This window comes from Mixophyes fleayi, chromosome 1 (genome assembly GCF_038048845.1).
Source record: "Mixophyes fleayi isolate aMixFle1 chromosome 1, aMixFle1.hap1, whole genome shotgun sequence".
NCBI classification, from domain to species: Eukaryota; Metazoa; Chordata; class Amphibia; order Anura; family Limnodynastidae; genus Mixophyes; species Mixophyes fleayi.
In genome coordinates this window covers 441,387,927-441,410,049 of record NC_134402.1, presented here as the reverse complement: position 1 = coordinate 441,410,049, position 22,123 = coordinate 441,387,927, and the positions used below count along the sequence as shown (strand labels likewise).

Genomic DNA, 22,123 nt, shown 5'->3' with positions numbered 1-22,123 from the left:
ACAATTGTATGTCGCATTTTCACGAGTACGGAGAAGCAGTGATGTGAAAGTGCAGGTTATGAATACTGCCCTTCAAGGAAGACTGATTGAGCACAGCGATAAGGTGTTTAGCAGATACGTTGTGTATCGAGAGGTTTTAGAACAGTAAGACGATGGAGATTAAGGATGTAGCGATGAAGATGAAGGATGAGGTGATGGAGAAGAATGATGAGGTGGTGACATGTGGACAAAACCACGTTAAAAAAGGGCGCTTACGTCGGGAAGTAACGCTCTTCCCCTGAGGAGGCCTGGCCTAGCCCTAAATGCATGACAAGAACCTTTTTAACACCTTAAATAGCTTGATTTGACTAGAATGCATGAGTATCATGCATGGGTTAACTTGTATATATATAGTGGATCATACACTCCATTATTAGACCAACTACAGGGGAAGTGAGACTTTGGTCCAAGGACAGCCACCTTGCATGGAGGCAGTGGCATAGGAGGAAGAAGGTATGGACGAGGATTCTGCATGAATTTTATCAGTGATTCCTCAGATGATATTATAGTTTGGAATACCCTAAACTGCATAAGAAGGATCTGGAGTTCGAAGAGGGATACTATCTCAGATAAGCGAAATTATATTATTTATCTGGTACGAGGATAATTTGATAATCAATCTGATCACTGCTCCAACTTGGCAATATCACACTATGTTTTGGCGCTTCTTTTTCTCGTTTTTGTTTATATATATATACATATATATATATATATATATATATATATATATATATGTAAAAAAAGTGATTTTATATATATATATATATATATATTTATTTATTTAAGGGCCCCGGTGCACTGCATTGCCCGGCCCATAATGTAGTTAAGGTGGCCCTGTCTGCTATGACCCTTCAAGCAGAGATTGTCAGTGCTGTACACTATAATAAATGTTAAGATAGCACCATATATTGCAATACATATTAAAGCTGTACTATACTAATTATATGTTACTTTCCTGCATCTTCCCCTCCCTGTATCCCCCCTGTGGTTGCACAGGATTTTTTCCAGTCCTCTTTCATTTACCATCATAAATTGCAGCTGAGTAGACAGACCAATCAGGAGAGGCAATCTCTGTGATCTCAGGTTCCGATTGGTCCTCCTGCCAGGCCCGGCCAAATAGCACTTTTGCATCATTGGAGCCACTCCACCTCGGCAGGTTTCCTGAGGGAGCGTCCGGCTCTCACCGCGGGGTCACCTGCGGTAATAAAAACAGTGAGTGAATGACATTATGTTGCTCATTCAGAGCGCCCCCTGCTACTAAACATGGTTGAATGAGCTGGAAAATGGTCAAACTTAGATCGACTTACATCGGCTCTTTAATGATTTTACTAATGACCGAAAGTCCCGATGAGCATGCAGATTCATGTGTACACACCAGGGGCAAACGCAGGATTTGTAGAGGGGGGTTTCCACACCACGCCGCCAGTGGGCATGACCAGCATGCATGGGGGCGTAGCTATAATTTTAGACAGTGCTTGGCTGCTCTCCAACTCTTCCTATACCCATAATTTACATGGACAATACTGCGTGTACTACTGTTAGGTGCATGCTGCTCTCCCTTTTCAAGCAGAGCCGTGTGAAGCAGCCACCTCAATTATACAGTGCCTCAGGCTTGGAGGGGGGATTCCAGGCACTAGGAAACCCCCCCCCCCTCGGGTAGCCTATGCACACCTACATGATTTACCTTCAGATCTGTGCTCTTCATCTCTCATAATCATCTGCTGAAAAGATCAATATCTGACCAAACAGTTGTTTATCGTGTGATCTGCACGATAATTGCATTATATTACTGTAGTGTGTACCCAACTTTAGTCTTCAATTTAGCTCGATTTGTTTTTTTTATCGGTCAAAACTTTCAGTAGAATGCATATAATAAATAGAGAGATAGATAGATATGAGATAATATAAGATTTAATGATGCAAATTTGAAATGATGACTGACGACTCCTACTTTGCATTTTAAACACCTAGATTTATGCCAAATGCTATACACATATATTTTGGGCAGTGTGTTTGCCATGAACCTTTCCTTTATTCATTGCCATCTCATAGAAGCAGGGACAACAGTGTCCTGTAAATTTGGGACACTGAAGGTATTTTATCACCTCTTTTGTGTTCTTTCTCGCCTGGAAATCCTATTTACACAATACTTTCTCTTGCTTCTAGCGAAGATATTATCATTTCATAAAAAGTTAAGAAAGTTGAATTTGTAAGACTTTTCCTGTTGCTCGGCTAATTTTTATGAAAGATCAGCATGACTCACTGTTTTTATTGAGCAACTCACAGATGGATATGTATTTCCCTACAACTTTACAATTCTCCTAGTCTTTTGGAGAAATTTCCTGTACTGCCATTGGCTGTTTCAGACATACCTGTACAATGTACAATAAATAAAACACCACTTGTTTCCTTGTGAAACAGCTATAAAAGGTTCTGCAAATTACTAGTCTTCACAGTCTTCACATAGGCAGTCACTGAGAAGCACATTGTCTAACAGACATTAGATCATTCTATAGCAGAACTCCCTCGCTAACATGGAAAATCGTGCGTTCGAGATGCAAGAAGACGGGATGGAGAGTTCACCCTCCAATAAAAATCAAAAGCAGCAAAAGCAAAACCACTCTGAATGTGAACAGGTAAGTGCCATAAACATACAAGTATATATATATATATATATATATATATATATATATATATATATATATATATATATACATATATATACATATATATATATATATATATATATATATATATATATATATATATATATATATACACACACACATATACATATATATATATATACATATACATACATATATATATATATAAATAATTTGTTTATTATGGCATCTCTTTAAAAAAAAACATCAACAGCATCTCTATTTTTGTGAGAGGATTGTGATGATGTGTAATTACAATGTGTTTGTTGTGTGTCATTATCTTAAAGTGGGAAAAGTGCACTTAGTTATTTTTTTATCAGTCATTTCATCCCATGCTGTTACAGTATTTTGTTTAGTGATCTAAATAAAGATCTAGATACCTATCTGCAACATTGTGGCAAAGGATTATTACTTAATTTAAAAGTTGGCAAGAGAGACTCAGACTAACAATAGTTCTATTCTTTTGGAGAAATTTCCTGTACTGCCAGTGGCTGTGTCAGACATACCTGTACAATGTACAATAAATAAAACACAACTTGTTTAGTTGTGGAACAGCTATAAAAAGGTTCTGCAAAATGACAGTGTTTTATATTGTAACCAAAGCAATGCTTGCTCTCTACTGTTTAGCCTTTTGTTTAGGGCCGTTTGTTTATTCACTGACAAATAGATCAAATAGTTATATCAACTATCCTCAAAGTGAAGCAATAGATGGTAAGAAAGAGGATTACAGCAGAAGATTACTCTGCAATAAAACTATACTCTTGAATTTTTTGGTCTTGTATAGCCTCTAGGTAACAAAAGACGATCTGTCTCAGAGGTTACAAGTGGGGTGTTAGCAGACAGAGGGTGACATGGGAGAGAGGGGAAGGTGACAGTGGAGAGAGGGTGATAGGGGTGGATGACAGTGGAGAGAGGGTGATAGGGGAGGGTGACAGTGGATAGAGGATGCCATGGGAGACAGGGAAGGGTGACAGTGGATAGAGGGTGATAGGTGAGGGTGACAGTGGAGAGAGGATGATAGGGGTGGGTGACAGTGGATAGAGGGTGCCATGGGAGACAGGGAAAGGTGACAGTGGATAGAGGGTGCCATGGGAGACAGGGAAGAGTGACAGTGGATAGAGGATGCCATGGGAGACAGGGAACGGTGACAGTGGATAGAGGCTGACATGGGAGACAGGGGAGGGTGACAGTGGATAGAGGGTGCCATGGGAGACAGGGAACGGTGACAGTGGATAGAGGCTGACATGGGAGACAGGGGAGGGTGACAGTGGATAGAGGGTGCCATGGGAGGCAGGGAAGGGTGACAGTGGATAGAGGGTGCCATGGGAGACAGGGGAGGGTGACAGTGGATAGAGGCTGACATGGGAGACAGTGAAGAGTGACAGTGAATAGAGGATGACATGGGAGGCAGGGAAGGGTGACAGTGGATAGAGGGTGCCATGGGAGACAGGGAAGGGTGACAGTGGATAGAGGGTGCCATGGGAGACAGTGAAGAGTGACAGTGAATAGAGGATGACATGGGAGGCAGGGAAGGGTGACAGTGGATAGAGGGTGCCATGGGAGGCAGGGAAGGGTGACAGTGGATAGAGGGCGCCATGGGAGACAGGGAAAGGTGACAGTGGATAGAGGGTGCCATGGGAGACAGGGAAGGGTGACAGTGGATAGAGGGTCACATGGGAGACAGGGAAAGGTGACAGTGGATAGAGGGTGCCATGGGAGACAGGGAAGGGTGACAGTGGATAGAGGGTGCCATGGGAGACAGGGAATGGTGACAGTGGATAGAGGGTGCCATGGGAGACAGGGAAGGGTGACAGTGGATAGAGGATGCCATTGGAGACAGGGAAGAATGACAGTGGATAGAGGGTGCCATGGGAGACAAGGGAGGGTGACTGTGGATAGAAGATGCCATGGGAGACAGGGTAGAGTGACAGTGGATAGAGGGTGCCATGGGAGACAGGGAAGAGTGACAGTGGATATAAGATGCCATGGGAGACAGGGAAGAGTGACAGTGGATAGAGGATGCCATGGGAGACAGGGAATGGTGACAGTGGATAGAGGGTGCCATGGGAGACAGGGAATGGTGACAGTGGATAGAGGATGCCATGGGAGACAGGGGAGAGTGACAGTGGATAGAGGGTGCCATGGGAGACAGGGGAGGGTGACAGTGGATAGAGGCTGACGTGGGAAACAGTGAAGAGTGACAGTGGAAATAAGATGCCATGGGAGACAGGGAAGAGTGACAGTGGATAGAGGATGCCATGGGAGACAGGGAATGGTGACAGTGGATAGAGGGTGCCATGGGAGACAGGGAATGGTGACAGTGGATAGAGGATGCCATGGGAGACAGGGGAGAGTGACAGTGGATAGAGGGTGCCATGGGAGACAGGGGAGGGTGACAGTGGATAGAGGCTGACGTGGGAAACAGTGAAGAGTGACAGTGGATATAAGATGCCATGGGAGACAGGGAAGAGTGACAGTGGATAGAGGATGCCATGGGAGACAGGGAATGGTGACAGTGGATAGAGGGTGCCATGGGAGACAGGGAAGGGTGACAGTGGATAGAGGATGCCATGGGAGACAGGAAAGTGTGACAGTGGATAGAGGGTGCCATGGGAGACAGGGAAGGGTGACAGTGGATAGAGGGTGCCATGGAGACAGGGAAGGGTGACAGTGGATAGAGGATGCCATGGGAGACAGGAAAGTGTGACAGTGGATAGAGGGTGCCATGGGAGACAGGGAATGGTGACAGTGGATAGAGGGTATCATGGGAGACAGGAAAGTGTGACAGTGGATAGAGGGTGCCATGGGAGACAGGGAAGAGTGACAGTGGATAGAGGATGCCATGGGAGACAGGGAATGGTGACAGTGGATAGAGGGTGCCATGGGAGACAGGGAATGGTGACAGTGGATAGAGGGTGCCATGGGAGACAGGGAAGGGTGACAGTGGATAGAGGGTGCCATGGGAGACAGGGAAGGGTGACAGTGGATAGAGGGTGCCATGGGAGACAGGGAAGGTTGACAGTGGATAGAGGGTGCCATGGGAGACAGGGAAGGGTGACAGTAGATAGAGGGTGCCATGGTAGACAGGAAAGTGTGACAGTGGATAGAGGGTGCCATGGGAGACAGGAAAGTGTGACAGTGGATAGAGGGCGCCATGGGAGACAGGGAAGGGTGACAGTGGATAGAGGGTGCCATGGGAGACAGGGAAGAGTGACAGTGGATAGAGGGTGCCATGGGAGACAGGGGAGGGTGACAGTGGATAGAGGATGCCATGGGAAACTGAAGAATGACAGTGGATAGAGGATGCCATGGGAGACAGGAAAGTGTGACAGTGGATAGAGGATGCAATGGGAGACAGGGAATGGTGACAGTGGATAGAGGGTGCCATGGGAGACAGGGAATGGTGACAGTGGATAGAGGGTGACATGGGAGACAGGGAAGGGTGACAGTGGATAGAGGGTGCCATGGGAGACAGGGAAGGTTGACAGTGGATAGAGGGTGCCATGGGAGACAGGGAAGGGTGACAGTAGATAGAGGGTGCCATGGTAGACAGGAAAGTGTGACAGTGGATAGAGGGTGCCATGGGAGACAGGAAAGTGTGACAGTGGATAGAGGGCGCCATGGGAGACAGGGAAGGGTGACAGTGGATAGAGGGTGCCATGGGAGACAGGGAAGAGTGACAGTGGATAGAGGATGCCATGGGAGACAGGGAAGGGTGACAGTGGATAGAGGGTGCCATGGGAGACAGGGAAGGTTGACAGTGGATAGAGGGTGCCATGGGAGACAGGGAAGGGTGACAGTAGATAGAGGGTGCCATGGTAGACAGGAAAGTGTGACAGTGGATAGAGGGTGCCATGGGAGACAGGAAAGTGTGACAGTGGATAGAGGGCGCCATGGGAGACAGGGAAGGGTGACAGTGGATAGAGGGTGCCATGGGAGACAGGGAAGGGTGACAGTAGATAGAGGGTGCCATGGTAGACAGGAAAGTGTGACAGTGGATAGAGGGTGCCATGGGAGACAGGAAAGTGTGACAGTGGATAGAGGGCGCCATGGGAGACAGGGAAGGGTGACAGTGGATAGAGGGTGCCATGGGAGACAGGGAAGAGTGACAGTGGATAGAGGATGCCATGGGAGACAGGGAAGGGTGACAGTGGATAGAGGGTGCCATGGGAGACAGGGAAGGTTGACAGTGGATAGAGGGTGCCATGGGAGACAGGGAAGGGTGACAGTAGATAGAGGGTGCCATGGTAGACAGGAAAGTGTGACAGTGGATAGAGGGTGCCATGGGAGACAGGAAAGTGTGACAGTGGATAGAGGGCGCCATGGGAGACAGGGAAGGGTGACAGTGGATAGAGGGTGCCATGGGAGACAGGGAAGAGTGACAGTGGATAGAGGGTGCCATGGGAGACAGGGGAGGGTGACAGTGGATAGAGGATGCCATGGGAAACTGAAGAATGACAGTGGATAGAGGATGCCATGGGAGACAGGGAAGAGTGACAGTGGATAGAGGGTGCCATGGGAGACAGGGAAGGGTGACAGTGGATAGAGGGTGCCATGGGAGACAGGGAAGGGTGACAGTAGAGACAGGGAAGGGTGACATTAGAGACAGGGTAACATGAGACACAAGGGAGGATGACAATGGAAAGAGGGTGACACAGGGGAGGGTGATAGTGGGTATAGGGTAACAAAGGGAGAGAATAGAGCGTGTGCAAGGAAACAAGATGCCAGGTGAGAGGATGCCAGGGGATAGAGGTTAGGGTGACAGAGAGAGGGGAGGGTGTTAGGAGACAGGATGGCATGGATGAGGGTCCCAGAGGAGATTGTGCCTGGGAAGAGGATGTGTCAGGACCAGAGCTGGGAGAGGTAATTCTGTGCTCCAGGCAGCTATTCACAATTATGTCCCCAGAAAAATAAACTCAAATTTGAGGCTTTTTCACTTTTAAATTAAAAAATCAGGAAATCCCTTAGTGAGGTTTTTCAGGCTTCTCCGGTTGAAAATAAAAAACGGGAAACCCTGAATATAATGAAACACAAGTGTTTTGTTTTTTTTGTTTTTTTTACAAACCAAAGTACAAATGTCCAAAAATCTAAACAAACCAGACACTGTCTTTTATTTTAAGTTGTAGTAGATTGATCCAAGCTAATTACTGATTGTTCACTGTGGGTTACTGCAGTTTTGTTAGTGAAGGCAAAAGACATATTGTTCATATTGTCACAGGTAATAATAATATATCGCCCTCTTCCTCCTACAGGATAAGAAGCGTCCTTGCTCTCTGATGAAAATCTTCCTGGTCTGCTTCCTGGCCTGTCTGATAACCACGGCCATCGGAGTTCTCATTTTATCTTTGGTTTACGTGAGTCATTTTAATTGGAGAAACTCTGATAATCCCATGAGCCCGGAGATAGATAAAATGCCATCGCAGGGCAGCAACAACATGAACAACGCCAGCAAGAACATTGAGAGTCGCTTTCATTTTATGAGTCATCTCAGCAAATCTAAGGTAAGCTCAGAACTGAAAGGACAGCTTAAAAAAAAACAAAAAACCCTTTAATATATTTAAAATACTCAAGTTATAAAGTTGTTTAAAATGATATGGATGCTGTAATAGAACATGATTGAATTCGGGTTCTCGGACGTTCAGTATATAGGATCCCAGAAAAAATGCCCACTTTGTCTTGCCCCAAAAATGGCTCTTACCCTCTCAACTAGTGGAATTGTGAGGATCCTCCTTACCCCTAAAGCTGCTGCCTTACATTAAGCATAGGGTAAGAAAATCAATCTTGTTTAGAAAATGACAAAAGACATCCCAATTCTGAATTCCTTAAATAATTTAGATGGTAGGAGGTATAATCTTGCTGCAGCTTACAGGAGACATCCTCTTCTGGGGCCTGGTTCATTAAGGATCTTAACTTAAGAAACTTCTTATTTAAGTCCCCTGGACAAAACCATGTTACAATGCAAGGGGTGCAAATTAGTATTCTGTTTTGCACATAAGTTAAATACTGACTGTTTTTTCATGTAGCGCACAAATATCAACTTTAAATCTCAGTGTACAAATAAGTTATCAAGTATTTGTGTGCTACATGAAAAAACAGTCAGTATTTAACTTATGTGCAAAACAGAAAACTAATTAGCACCCCTTGCATTGTAACATGGTTTTGTCCAGGAGACTTAAATAAGAAGTTTCTTAAGTTAAGATCCTTAATGAATCAGGCCCCTGATCACTGGGAGAGGGAACTTCAATATATATTATAGGTCCTCTATCAATATTATTACTAGAGCACCAAAGATATACCCCCCCCCCCTTCAGCTGTCAGTCTCACTTATAACCTGTAGTCATTCAATCACCTGCGGCTTTGACTGATTACCCAGAAATCCTGAAATAAAGGGGCACAGAGAGAATTGGTACACTAGTGCCCTCTCTTAGCTGGTTCCTTTTGAAGAACACAGTGAAGAGTAATGTACCATTCGTGGCTGTACAGCTACAAAGGTTTAGGAGCATATGGGCAGTGGCGGAACTACCATTGGCGCAGCAGGTGCCGTGCTCCGGGGCCCATGGAGATAATGGGGCCCGCTGCATGGGGAACTAGAGAGCTAGGTCTGCCTGTGCATATGGGGTATGCAGTAAATATGACACTACTGCCTGTACGTAATTACCCTAAAGGTTAGCTCAGGGGAGGAGAGGGTGATGGGGTGATGGAGGGCAATTCAGTCCTGAAGCGCCGTGTAACAAAAGGTGCTAGGGCATACTTGCCAACTCTCGCGGAATGTCCGGGAGACTCCCGCGTTTCGCAGGAGTCTCCCGGACTCCCGGGAGAGTGTGGAAATCTCCCTGATCTAGTGAAGTGGGCAGAATTCTGTTCAAACGCAGCAATTCACAGGGAATGATGCGATTTTCGGGGCCCCGCCCCCTACACGCCCGCCTCTCCCTGGCAGCTCCCGGGAGAACAATTTTAAATGTTGGCAAGTATGTGATAGGGTAGATGCTGGGACAAACGTAATGATCAGGTTACAGATGAGGTTGTATGGATGAAAACACCAATAAAATGTACTCATCATCTCCAATTTTATTCCACTTCACAATTTTTGCGCGGACTTAAGTTAACGCACCGTATCTATACTAAGCAGCTTTTGTAAGTAGTTTAAAACTCCAGTATTTCAAATACTGCGTCAGATCTAAGATACATAATGCAACGTATACTGCAGAAACACCCATCAGCTTCAAATGTATTCTCACAATCACATCAATTAAATATGTAATGATTGGGGACTGAGCTTTTGTACATGCAAACGTTTAATTTCTTAACAAGACAGTCCTGTCTGATCACTGGCCCACATCATACTTTAATTAACAATGGGTAAAGCATGACTTGTCTTGAAGAGGATTTTTTTTATTATTATTAGGGCAGCAAGGTGGCACAGTGGTTAGCATTGCCATCTCAAAGCGCTGGGCTCATGGGTTTGATTCTGACCAGCTCCCTCTCTGTGTGGAGCTTTTTTTATTTGCTCCAGTTTCCTCCTACAGTCCAAAAACATAAATGGTAGTTTAATTCACTTCTGTTGAAATTAACCCTAGTGTGTTTGTCCATGTGGTAGGGAATATAGATTGTAAGCTTCACAGGGACAGAGGACAATGTGAATGATAAATATTCGCTCTAAAGTGCTGCGTAATATGTAGAATATATGCTCTATAGAATAAATGTTATCCTCAGAGTGGCTTTAAAACACAAACACATGTGTATATATTTCTATATTCATATATTATTGTACGGTAACAGGTTATCTCAGTACAGCTGACTGTATCATTCACATTCCGTTATTGAAGGACTCTGTTTGAGGGTCCTGTGAAATGTTATTTTATAGCCCAAGCGGAAGTCTCCATTGCCTACGTATGGTGGCCTCGAAAAACCTGTGTAACATAATTTCACATTACCTGACTTAAAAATTCCCAACAATAGTTACCTCAGCTCAATACCAGTCAGCGCAGATCTACCTGCTCTCAGGTTCCTCTCTGCAGATTGCAACAGTCCATGTTTGTCACCCTACACGGACAGTTCAAACACAGACACGTTCCATTTTATTGACTTTGGTTGGGGTTCGGTTGTGCAGCTGCCAAACATGATCTAACCCTTTGTGTGCTGCGGAAGTGTACTATGTAATAGGAAAACAGTTCTCAGTCGCCCAAAGGTTATTTAACTTTGCTCCCAGAAGAAGCAGATTTTTTAAATGCAAATAAGCAAGTTATTTGGTGAGTTTTATGAAAATGAATGTACAGGAAACAGGAGGTGTAACTCATAGCAACCAATTCATTATCCTAGTACAGCAAAATCAAACATCTGATTGGTCCCTATGGGTTACCGTACTCTTTGCATGTGCCAGAAATTTCCCAAATGTCATTGAAGATGAATTGGAGATAATTACACTGTTATAGATCCTAAGTAGAAGGAGCCAGTCATAGGAAATCTTTATTTCACCTCTATCACTACAGTCATCATCATTTATATAGCGCCACCAATTCCGCAGTGCTGTACAGAGAATACTTTGCCGCTTATCAGCCCCTGCCCCATTGGAGCTTACAGTCTAACATACACACACACAGACAGACTAGGGTCAATTTTGTTAGCAGCCAATTAACCTACTAGTATGTGTTTGTAAAGTAGGAGGAAACCGGAGCAACCCAAACAATCACAGGAAGAACATATACACATCATCATCATTTATTTATATAGCGCCACTAATTCCGCAGCGCTGTACAGAGAACTCATTCACATCAGTCCCTGCCCCATTGGAGCTTACAGTCTAAATTCCCTAATATAGACACACACTCACACACAGACACAGACAGACAGAGAGGGAGACTAGGGTCAATTTTGATAGCAGCCAATTAACCTAGCAGTATGTTTTTGGAGTGTGGGAGGAAACCGGAGCACCCGGAGGAAACCCACGCAAACACAGGGAGAACATACAAACTCCACACAAATAAGGCCATGGTCAGGAATCAAACTCACGACTCCAGCACTGTGAGGCAGAAGTGATAACCACTAAGCCACCGTGCTGCCCACGTTGTATTATATCTAAGAGAACAGTGCTAACTGGTCCTACCTAATAAGTTTACGACTTATCATAGCTGAAGTGGTGTCAGAAACTTTATGTCCTGAAGATTCCGGCTTCTTTGGCACAAAGGAAATGTTATAATATTTCGTGCAGATATGATTAATGTGTGAAATGTTTTATTTGTTGGTTTTCAAGGTGTTTGAGTTTGAAGGAGGGGATATACAGTGGGCACGATACAGGAACGCGCCTAGCGATTACTACAATGATAACGAGATGCAGTTTGGTGCCAGCATTAACCAGCATCAATCTAAAATGACAGCGGGCACGCTGCGAATCGTGGGCAAGGGACTGAGAGCACCACACTGGCATTTCAATGCCAACGAGCATGGGTTTCTGATACAGGTGAGTGCCACTGGTCAGTATGGCAGGAAAGTAGCACATGGACAGGGCGATCCTTAATTTGCCCACACGCACTGGTATTCTGTAAGCCAATTTGGATCAGATTGGAACTGATCTGATATTAGTTCTCACTAAAGTAAGTTCGAATGTGGGTCTCCAAAATATCAGTCCGTGTGCGTGATGGACAAGGGGTCAATAGAGAAGGATGATTATGAAAGCTGGTTAATGATTGATGGAGGATGAGCGGTTAGTAATGAACAATATAGGGGTAATAATGGAGGTTAATGATGGAGGGGTTAATTGTGGCTGGTTAATAATGAGTGAGTAATCAATGATTAATGACAATAGCCCCTCCTCTCCAGTGGGGTAGCTGGGGCCCCGTAATAGACATCTCACAGGGCCCCGCTTTTGCCAAGGCCGTCTCTGCAAAGCCAATCAGATGTCTGCAGTTCAACGTACAAATAACGTTTGGCTGATAAGTGCCATCTATTTATCTGTTTCTATAGGATTCTAGCCAGCTCTTCTATCTAATCTCGAGCAGCTTCTTTGAAAGGTTAAATATGGGTTAAATATCTAGAAAAGTGTAAGCACACTAAAAATAAGAGCATGAAAAATATTGTATTTCTGCCCATAGTTAATGCGTCGTACATGCATCCACCTCCGCAATAACCGCCAGTCATCACCATGAGCCAGTATTTGCACCAGCTCTTTAGCATTTGCAGAACTTGCCCCATTATCTCTTCTTTTCCCCTGACATTAATGCCCACAACCCCCATGTTTCTACACTCAGTAGTAGCCGATTGCATTGCTGTAGCCATCAGTGTAGTTCAACGGTAACCTAAACTGTTAAATTGTAACAGAACAATTATTTTTCTTTAAATGAAGCCAGATAAAAACATGGGAAGGGTCTCTGTAATTTGGAGTGTTTTGTTTTCCTCAGGGCCAGGCGTGGATTGGGATAGTTGATGACGGGGCCAGCTTGGTCACCACATACAACGTCAGTGCCGGCCAGGTCGTCTTCTTCCCAAAGAACAAGCTACACTGGGTGAAGAACGTGGGAGATGAGGACTGCCTCTTCCTCCTCTTCTTCACCACTCATGATCAGCTGAAGACCCTCGATGTGGATGATGCGTTTTTCATGACACCAGAGGACATTGCAGCAAGGTCACTAAAGGTCAGTTGTGCGTATTAGGACCTTATTTAGTGGAGAAGACCAGTTTCAGATACAGATGAGTTTCTATTCTCAGCTTCTGGGTGCAACAACAGAGAAGCTCAGGTCTTGGTCCATTGGATATCTTTAGGATAAAATTAGTTACATGTATATATATTAATATCCATTGTTATTTGCATGAAATACTCAATAAGTCAACTTTCAGTTTCCTTTATCTGGAAATATATATATTTAGCCGCTATTCCCCGAGTTCCATGGTTAGTCCCACAACCTGGCTGAAAACCCGGCCTGGGTGGCATTTTGAGAAGGGTGTGAGCAAGAGGACCATTGAAAAGCCGCAATCATAGGTATTGGTATGCAGCTTCTCATTGGTCCTCCCACTCACAACCCCGTTCTGCAACCATTTAAGAACTGTTAAGAAATAAGGTCACAACTTTTACGTATTGCTGTAGCTTTAAAGGATAAGTCCATCTATATATACTTTATTTTTGTTACATAAATGAAATAGACCCGATATTAGATACACTCTCTTAACAGACTGTATTTAACATTTATTGCCCATGGCAACCAGTCAGATCATAGCTATAATTTATTTAGCACATTATAGAAAATGCTAGCTAGAATCAGATTGGTTGCCATGGGCCACACCTCCACTTTTCCTTTTGTTTGGACGTTTGATAAAGCTACACACTAGGTTTAAACTGCCTTGAGCTGTAATACCTTGTGTGCTGATAATCCCATTATTCCCTGTTGTTGTCTCATCTTAGCCAGAAGGTGGTGTAGAATTCATCAGAACCTTTGAGAGACCAGAAGGGGATCAAGCCATAAACTTGCCAGAAAACCTGGTGGAACTGATCCAAAATGCCAACTATGTTCAGTCCAACGACTCCGACGTCTGGAAGTATTTTTACGACTTGAAAGGTGAATAATTATTTTTATGTTAATGAATATATATACACATCCACAACTATTGCTGCTTTTTAAGGATTTGAGCCGGTGCCAAGATTCTCTCTCTAGTAAAAGTGATATGTGCAGATATAGTTAGGGCAGCACGGTGGCTTAGTGGTTAGCACTTCTGCCTTACAGCACTAGGGTTATGAGTTCAATTTCTGACCATGGCTTTATCTGTGAGGAGTTTGTATGTTCTCCCTGTGTTTGCGTGGGTTTCCTCCGGGTGCTCCGGTTTCCTCCCATACTCCAAAAACATACTGGTGGGTTAATTGGCTGCTATCAAAATTGACCCTAATCTTTCTCTCTTTCTCTCTCTCTCTGTGTAGGAGATTTAGATTGTAAGATCCAATGGGGCAGGGACTGATGTGAGTGAGTTCTCTGTACAGCGCTGCGGAATCAGTGGCGCTATATAAATAAATGGTGATGATGATGATGATATACTGATAACAACACATTTCTAAGGCTCTGTTATATCTTCAGCTGTGATCAGATCATTATTACAGTTTTACTATATTTAAACCCTCTTATGTGAAATAGTGTCTTGAATTTTCCGTACATAAGAAGTATGAGCCCTACACAATTCAAGCATGCAAAGAAGTAACTCAAATGGCAGTGAGAAACCTATTACAATAAATATTAACCCATTCTCTGGCAGAAACATGCAGAAGGCATACTCTAAAATTAATGTCATTTTTGTTGATGAGGTCCAATGGGGAGGAACAGAAAACGCAGACAAATTATATATAAAGGGTCATTTACAAATCAGAGTTGCGACGCAAAAGGCCGCAAGTGCTGCAACAAAATTTATGGACAAAATTTGCACTAAAATGGAAATAAAAATTTGCATGCTGGGCAAATACTGCAGCTCTGTCAAGTTTCACAATACTGTCCAGCACTATTTTTAAACTGCAATTCAGAGTTACTGCCCCCATCCTCCACCTAACAAATATAAATTAGGTTGTGCGGTTTACACTCCCCCCACCTACAGCAAGATATGTTTTTATCCAAGTGCAGACTTTTGCACCAAGCAACCGGATGTGTGTCTGTGTCTATGTACATAGGCAGAGAAATTCAAAACGACTACATCTTGCTCAGGAGAATGGGCAGACTTGTCTGCATTTTAAAGGGTTTAGTGGCCCTTTAAACCAAAAATCCTAATTGCCCAGTAATCTCTTTTGTTCTTGTGGCTCTACATCTTCCTTCCTCGGTAACAGCTTTTGGGATCTCCCTGCGGCTCTTTAGTTCTAAATAAGTTCTCCTCTTTTGACATTCTATCCTGCAGAGCATTTTGGGACTTGTAGTTCCCCCAAGCTGAAGAGCCAAAGATAGCCTATTCTGCCCTTAAAGACATATTGAGGTTCTAACTTTAAGTTGTTTTAGAACATACGCGTTTTACATGTGACGTAAAATGTGTTTCTTGTTCTAAGTTTTCCATACATTTTTTGTGATCAAGGTAAAAAGATGACTGACGGGTTTCTGTATTGTGCGGTAGAGATTAGCCAAATTGTACTGAAATAGAAGTTAGCAGCCGTTTTGCATGGGTGCAAAGTTCCAATGATAGAGTCCCGCGTTTACTTTGACGTTTCACGCCACGCCATTCCACACGTGTTTGTACATTTTTAAGTTTTAAGGAATTTATAGTCTATGAATGGAACTGGGACGATTGCGTTTCATTCTGCTGCGATGTTTAGTTGCTGTGGGTAGGGAAGATCGTACGGCAAAATTCTGAAGGTGAAACTTGTAAAATGTTGCATTGAATTGCAGCATTATATGAATATGTTACTGAACAGTTTTGAAACTGTTTTTTCTCTCTATTTTACAGTTATTTGGCTCAAAAAACACTTCTACTGTATCCGTGCTTAGAACTTTTATTTAAGTCCACTGACCTGTTTTCTTCCATGATCACCCAAATGTCCTGACAGGGGTCAAGGAAAATGTGTCTTAATATTTTCTTTACTTAGCTTGTGAAATTTTTCTGGGAAAATATGAATGTGGCTTTTTTTGGGGTAAGAGTAAGCAGATGTCTGCTGAAATAAGATTACCTTACCTTTCATCCTGTGCCTGCTTGTAAGATGCTGACACAGTTGTAAAGTAAAGATCTTTCTTCATGTACAAGTTTTGACCTCAGATGTGGAAATTGATAAACCACTTCTCCTTAGTTTACCCGCTAGAAAAAAAACATTGGGAATACAGAAAAGAAATAAAATCACTTAAAAGTGGACTGGCCATCCCTAAGGGCAAATGTAGGAATTTAACAAGATTGCAAATTTGCCTTTCACCAAAAAGTTTTATTCTATGTACATGCATATTGATATATAATAACTGATCTTGCTAGGAGTGGGGTAGAGTGTGTTTTGTACAACACATCTCTGCTAGCATAAAAATCCATTGACATTTTTAAGTAAAGGTAGAATTTTTGCATACGAATCACACAGCTGGCACGGCGATGGGGACGCCATATGCACCCAACAAATGCAGCCTTGAGATTTTTAGTTTCAATACTGCCCTGAAAATATTTTCAATACACATTGTCTCTTGGTATGTATAACACTTTTTGTGACCAATACATTTATCTAAATCTAGAAAACAGTGCCAATGAAATGGATGTCTTTTAGGGTCCAAAGAGTATGTCTTTCCTGGAGGAACCATTCAATGGGCTCGTTACCGCAAAAATGGAGTTGGTTTAAGTAACAATGAGAAGATCTACAGTGAAGCTGTAAATTCAGTAAGTGTCTTTACTGTGTTCAATTTACTCAACTTAGAAAGTATATCCAATAACTAGTCTGTCCTTGTGATGTACCAAGCAGGGTGGTTTATGATAACAAGATAATTCTTGGTTTCTTCACCAAAAAGAAACATGTATTCATGAAATATTTTCCATTATGGAAATTTATCTTTATACTTTGTTTGCAGTATATATCGACCTCCGTCTTATGTTCCATGAATTGCAAACAAAAAACTATCTTGATTTTTTTGTAAATGTACATTTTTAACAACATAAACGAACGAAAATAACTCAACCCAATAAAAAAATATTAATATACATGGGCACACATTCGCATGCGCACAACCAAGTAATTCCCATAGTAAATGACCTCACCATGGATGTGGTATGATAAATATGATGGAGAACCGTAAGTTGGACCCTACAACCCGTTGTGAAATGCGTGACACTGTAGCTAGGAATAATGCAGAGACGTCTGTGGTTATTATGACATTTGTCTTGTTCGCCCGCAGCACAGTGACACTCTCACACTGGCAACCCTGAGAATAACCAGCAACGGCCTAAGACAGCCACATTTCCACTTCAATGCCCATGAAATGGGCTATGTCATCAGTGGCTGTGGGCAGGTAAGTCTCTTTATTATGTCTGTGATATATTCAGTGGGTTTTGCTGTTCATTTATAATTATCTTCTACTATAAGACATATATTTTTTTAAAAAAACACGTTTTGCAGAACCTTTCCTATTAATTGGATGGGGCTTTTCTAGCACACTATAGAAATGTGAAAACAGGCATTACAAAACATTTACTGTCATATAGTACATGGGATGCGGTAAATTCATGTTGTCTCTAAGAGGTGATGTCCTAAAACTTGGCATTTAGCTCTGGAAAGGATGGCATTTAAATCATTATAAGGCACGTAGCATATCCATATTAAAGTAATTCTATTGTTTTCAAATAAGCATTGCATAAGCGTTTGTATTGTGTTTCCAAAGGACAAAGTAATTTATTTTTAGCAGATGTAAAATTTAACAATTCAATACATGATTATAATACAGTACAGCCAATACCAAAATATAAATACATACCGCTGCGCTCACTTGCGCTAGCTGCGCTCCCACTGGTACCAGCGGACAGTATTTCACTCCAGAATACTGTGGTCAGAGTAGACTGAAGCCAGTGCCAGCACAGCTATAATATATACACTCAGTGTTACAGAGAGAACAATGCAGATGACGTGGCTTGCTTTTATAGGTCCAGGCTTCAGGTGGGTCCAGTGTAAACAGGTCATAGGCTAGTTCAAACAACCCCCTCCAAGGCTGAGGGTCAACATTCCAGATGATTCCCCCGCCAAGAAACCAGTTTAAGCTAGTCTATTCACACATTACAGTCAGTATCACTTTAAGTAGTTATTTCCTAACATCACTAACTAGAGTACGCACTGTGCGATCTCTTCGGCGAATGAACCGGACAACTGCTGATGAATAGGGGATTAAAATGATACCAGACACGACACTATACTTTCCTATAACCTGAACCTTAAATAACACTAAAGTGTACATATAATCATAATATATAAACTAATAATAAACTAAATACTATCTGCTCATAAATCACTGTGGAATGGAATCAATATAAATATGAAATATATATAAATAACTAAATGTTGTAGTGCGAGTGTGTACGTGCGTATTTTACCGCGTGATAGCGCTATGCCCCGTGTAGCGTGGCATACTGATAAAACAATATTAACCAATATACTTTTGTTCATGCAATTATACGACTTCGACATCCATGACTACATAAACACACAAAACCAAAATATATAAGTAATGTTAGTACTGTGATAAACTGTAGGTTATTTATGAGATAATGCACTCCTTACTGTAAATTATAAAGATCTTAGAAGACACCAAGAAGTTCCGTGGCCTATATAAAGCCAACGCCGTGGGCCAAATGACAATATTGAGTGCATTACTCCTTATAATACACAGGTTTTCTTAATGGACATTGAAGTAAAGACACCAGAGGGTAAATGTATTAAGCAAATCGACGATATTGGGGGACTTTGCAGGGCAAATTTAAAACGGCAATTTCTTAAAAATCAAAACTTACCTTTCAAGAGATTGGCGTTTTACATTTTCCCTGCAAAGTCGCCGAATATTGGCAATTTGCAAACAGAGCTGCTTAATACATTTATCCCCAGATCTCATTGATTATAAGCATATTATATTATATTATTATATATTATTATATTATTATTAGTAGTAGTAACAAGAGACATAATCAATTCACCTTTAAAAGGACTAATAATCTCTCCGCTGCAGTACATCAAGATAGTTGCGTTGACCAAGCAGTTCTCTGTATTTTTACAGAATTTACAATAAATGTGATTATATCTCATACCGTAGATTAAATATACAATACACTTACTCTGTGGTACACTGTGGGCATGGCTTCCTTAGCGTGATGGGTCTGGTCCCTGATCTGTGACCACTGTAGTTACACACCTGGATACATTACCATATAGTATAGCATTTATTACAGTGTAGATACAATTTGTCATTTTGTGGCATACAACCATAGCATGGCCTAAGTAATACATTTGTTCCTCAGATTGGAATAATCGGAGAGAGACCTGTCCCGGATTTTCCAATCGGCATCGGTGATGTGTTTTTCTTCCCAATCGGAACACAGCATTACATCAAAAGCTTATGTGATGAGGACTTATTCATGATTCTGGCCTTCAGTACCGGAAATCAGGTGTGACACAATAACTATGTATTATTTTGGTATCTGTCTTTTGTCTGTGTGCAAGGGATTACAGTTTGACCTTATCTCCTTTCCAACGTTGAAAACAAAAATCTTATTTTTAGTTACAAGTATCCTATATAAGGTTCCAAATGAATTATATGATAAAGTAGTATTTTTTCACTATTACCAAGATCCCATCCCGTGGTAACTTGTAATGGCCACATAATTAAGTCACATCACAATATGACTACACAGGATAAGGCCTCCTATTTATTAACATTTATTCATAGAGCGCCAGATTAATTTGCAGCGCTTTTAATTTTAGTCTACGCCAGGCAATTCTGGTTAAAATGTAAATGTACCAAACTGGCTGGTAAAACGCGTGGGGTCAGTTTTTATGTCACTCATTCCCTCACAGTATAGGAAATTGACTAATCCATCAGAAAGGCCCTTGAGTTTGCATAATGCCTCAATTCAATGCTGTACAAGTATGTACATTAACGGGAACACATGAATCTTATATCCATGTGCTCAGTGTCCAAATATTGTTACAAATGATGTACAGCAGAGTCTTTTGAAAGTTTCAGGAAAGGTGGGGGACACTGACAAGCCTCAGGGGGTGGGGAGGGGATGTATCCAAATTGCAGACATCCAGGTGGCCTAAATCAGCTAACTGCTATTCATTAAAATAAATAACCAAAATATTGCCGATGCCACCAAGGGCACATAGGAAGGCAATATTGGTTTGATAAAATCTGGCGCTCCTTTTGTAATCGCATTCATGTACTTCCAGCTGCAAACACTTGATATGGACGACTACTTCCACGCCACAGCCGATCACATCCTGGCTCAGCTTTTCCTAAAGAAGCAGGAAGAGTTTAAGAAGATTCCAAAGTTTAACGTTGATCAAGCTGTAAACCTGCCATAAGCCCTCCTGTCTGTTAACCAGTCACACTGTATCAATGAGTGGCTGAATCTCCACGGCTCTAAGCTTACTCAAATATGGGACAGCAACAATGTTGCACTGTACTGGGACGCAGTACGGGATCACTTTGCAACAAAGACCATGTACATTTTTCACATAGGCTGTTACTTCAGAGGTCTTTGAATCAGACTGAAGGACCCTTATGGTCTGGTTAATTCTCTGGACAATGTTCTCTGCAATCTCACAAAGAACTGCAGCGATTGGTGCATTAAGTGGTGTTGCCCTAGATAATGGTAGCCAAAGGGCAACTCTTAAGCACCTATTGGTCTGTTCTTGCAAACACTTATTAGCCCTGCATCAATGTCAATCTCTGCTCTCCTCCAGTACATTGCACTCCACAAAGTGAAAGGTGCAAATGAGTGATTTAAACAAGTTGATTGTGTTCTTTGTTATACGTGTCCAGCAAGTTCAACATGAGTCACATGGCACAAGTGGGAGTGGCCTGTTTTAAGTACAGTTGGACCAAGTGGATTTATTAGGTCATTGTTGGCTAACCTGTGACACTCCAGGTGTTGTGAAACTACAAGTCCCAGCATGCCCTTCCAGCAATAAGCTATATATTGGCAAAGCATGCTGGGACTTGTAGTTTCACAACAGCTGGAGTGTCACAGGTTAGCCAACACTGTAATAGGTGCTTCCTACCTATATTGAAAAACTCAACATCACTGTGACTATTATATAGATACAATCATTCTCATTTGCCTTATTATAAACAGGGCTATGATTTGTATTTTTCGATTAGTTTCCTGCTGCTGTGTTTTGTGACGCCTCCCAAATAAACAATGGTAATTATGATGACGATAAAGTGATTCACGAGAAGTGAGGTTTGAATTAAGCTGCAGTTCTGATATGAAGCACTAGAGGGCAGTAGACACTCCTATAAATTAAGTCTGTATACTATGACTGCAAAAGGTTGAATAATGTAAATGACTATTTTATGTCAGATCTTATTCTCGATCTAGCTTACAAAATAATGGAATTAAACCAATTAACTGCAACAGTATGTACTAATAACAAAATCTTATATTTTCCAGCCACGTTACTGAATACATAAATACAGGAATGAAAGATAAACATGAAAACATAAATTAACGATCGTATATTGTATCATATTTTGTATTAATATATTTAATGGCATAATACATGATTTAAATTTGATCAAAATGTTTATTGTAACAGTTGTATTTGTATATAATGTACTTAGACGTGAGCTATCGGTCCTGTAATAAAATAAAACATCTATATTTGGAATGTGAAGGCATGCTTTTGTTTATATAATTTAATAAATTGTGTGAAAGTGTATATTCAAGAACATATATCCATGGACGTGTGTGTGTGACTGTCTTGGGATGAATGTAAGTGCACAAAACACGCCTCT

General features: G+C 42.0%; 1 protein-coding gene across 1 annotated transcript; it reads left to right on the top strand.

The window, feature by feature from the left end:
• The first annotated feature begins 2,513 nt into the window (after positions 1 to 2,513).
• Positions 2,514 to 21,246, top strand: LOC142159881 (uncharacterized). The gene is made up of 9 exons (XM_075214773.1): positions 2,514 to 2,675; positions 7,958 to 8,206; positions 11,956 to 12,162; positions 13,100 to 13,333; positions 14,098 to 14,251; positions 16,897 to 17,006; positions 17,519 to 17,632; positions 19,623 to 19,769; positions 20,554 to 21,246. Exons 1-9 carry the CDS (start codon positions 2,574 to 2,576, stop codon positions 20,686 to 20,688), a joined length of 1,452 nt encoding a protein of 483 aa, XP_075070874.1. The 5' UTR covers positions 2,514 to 2,573; the 3' UTR covers positions 20,689 to 21,246.
• Positions 21,247 to 22,123: the final 877 nt, after the last annotated feature.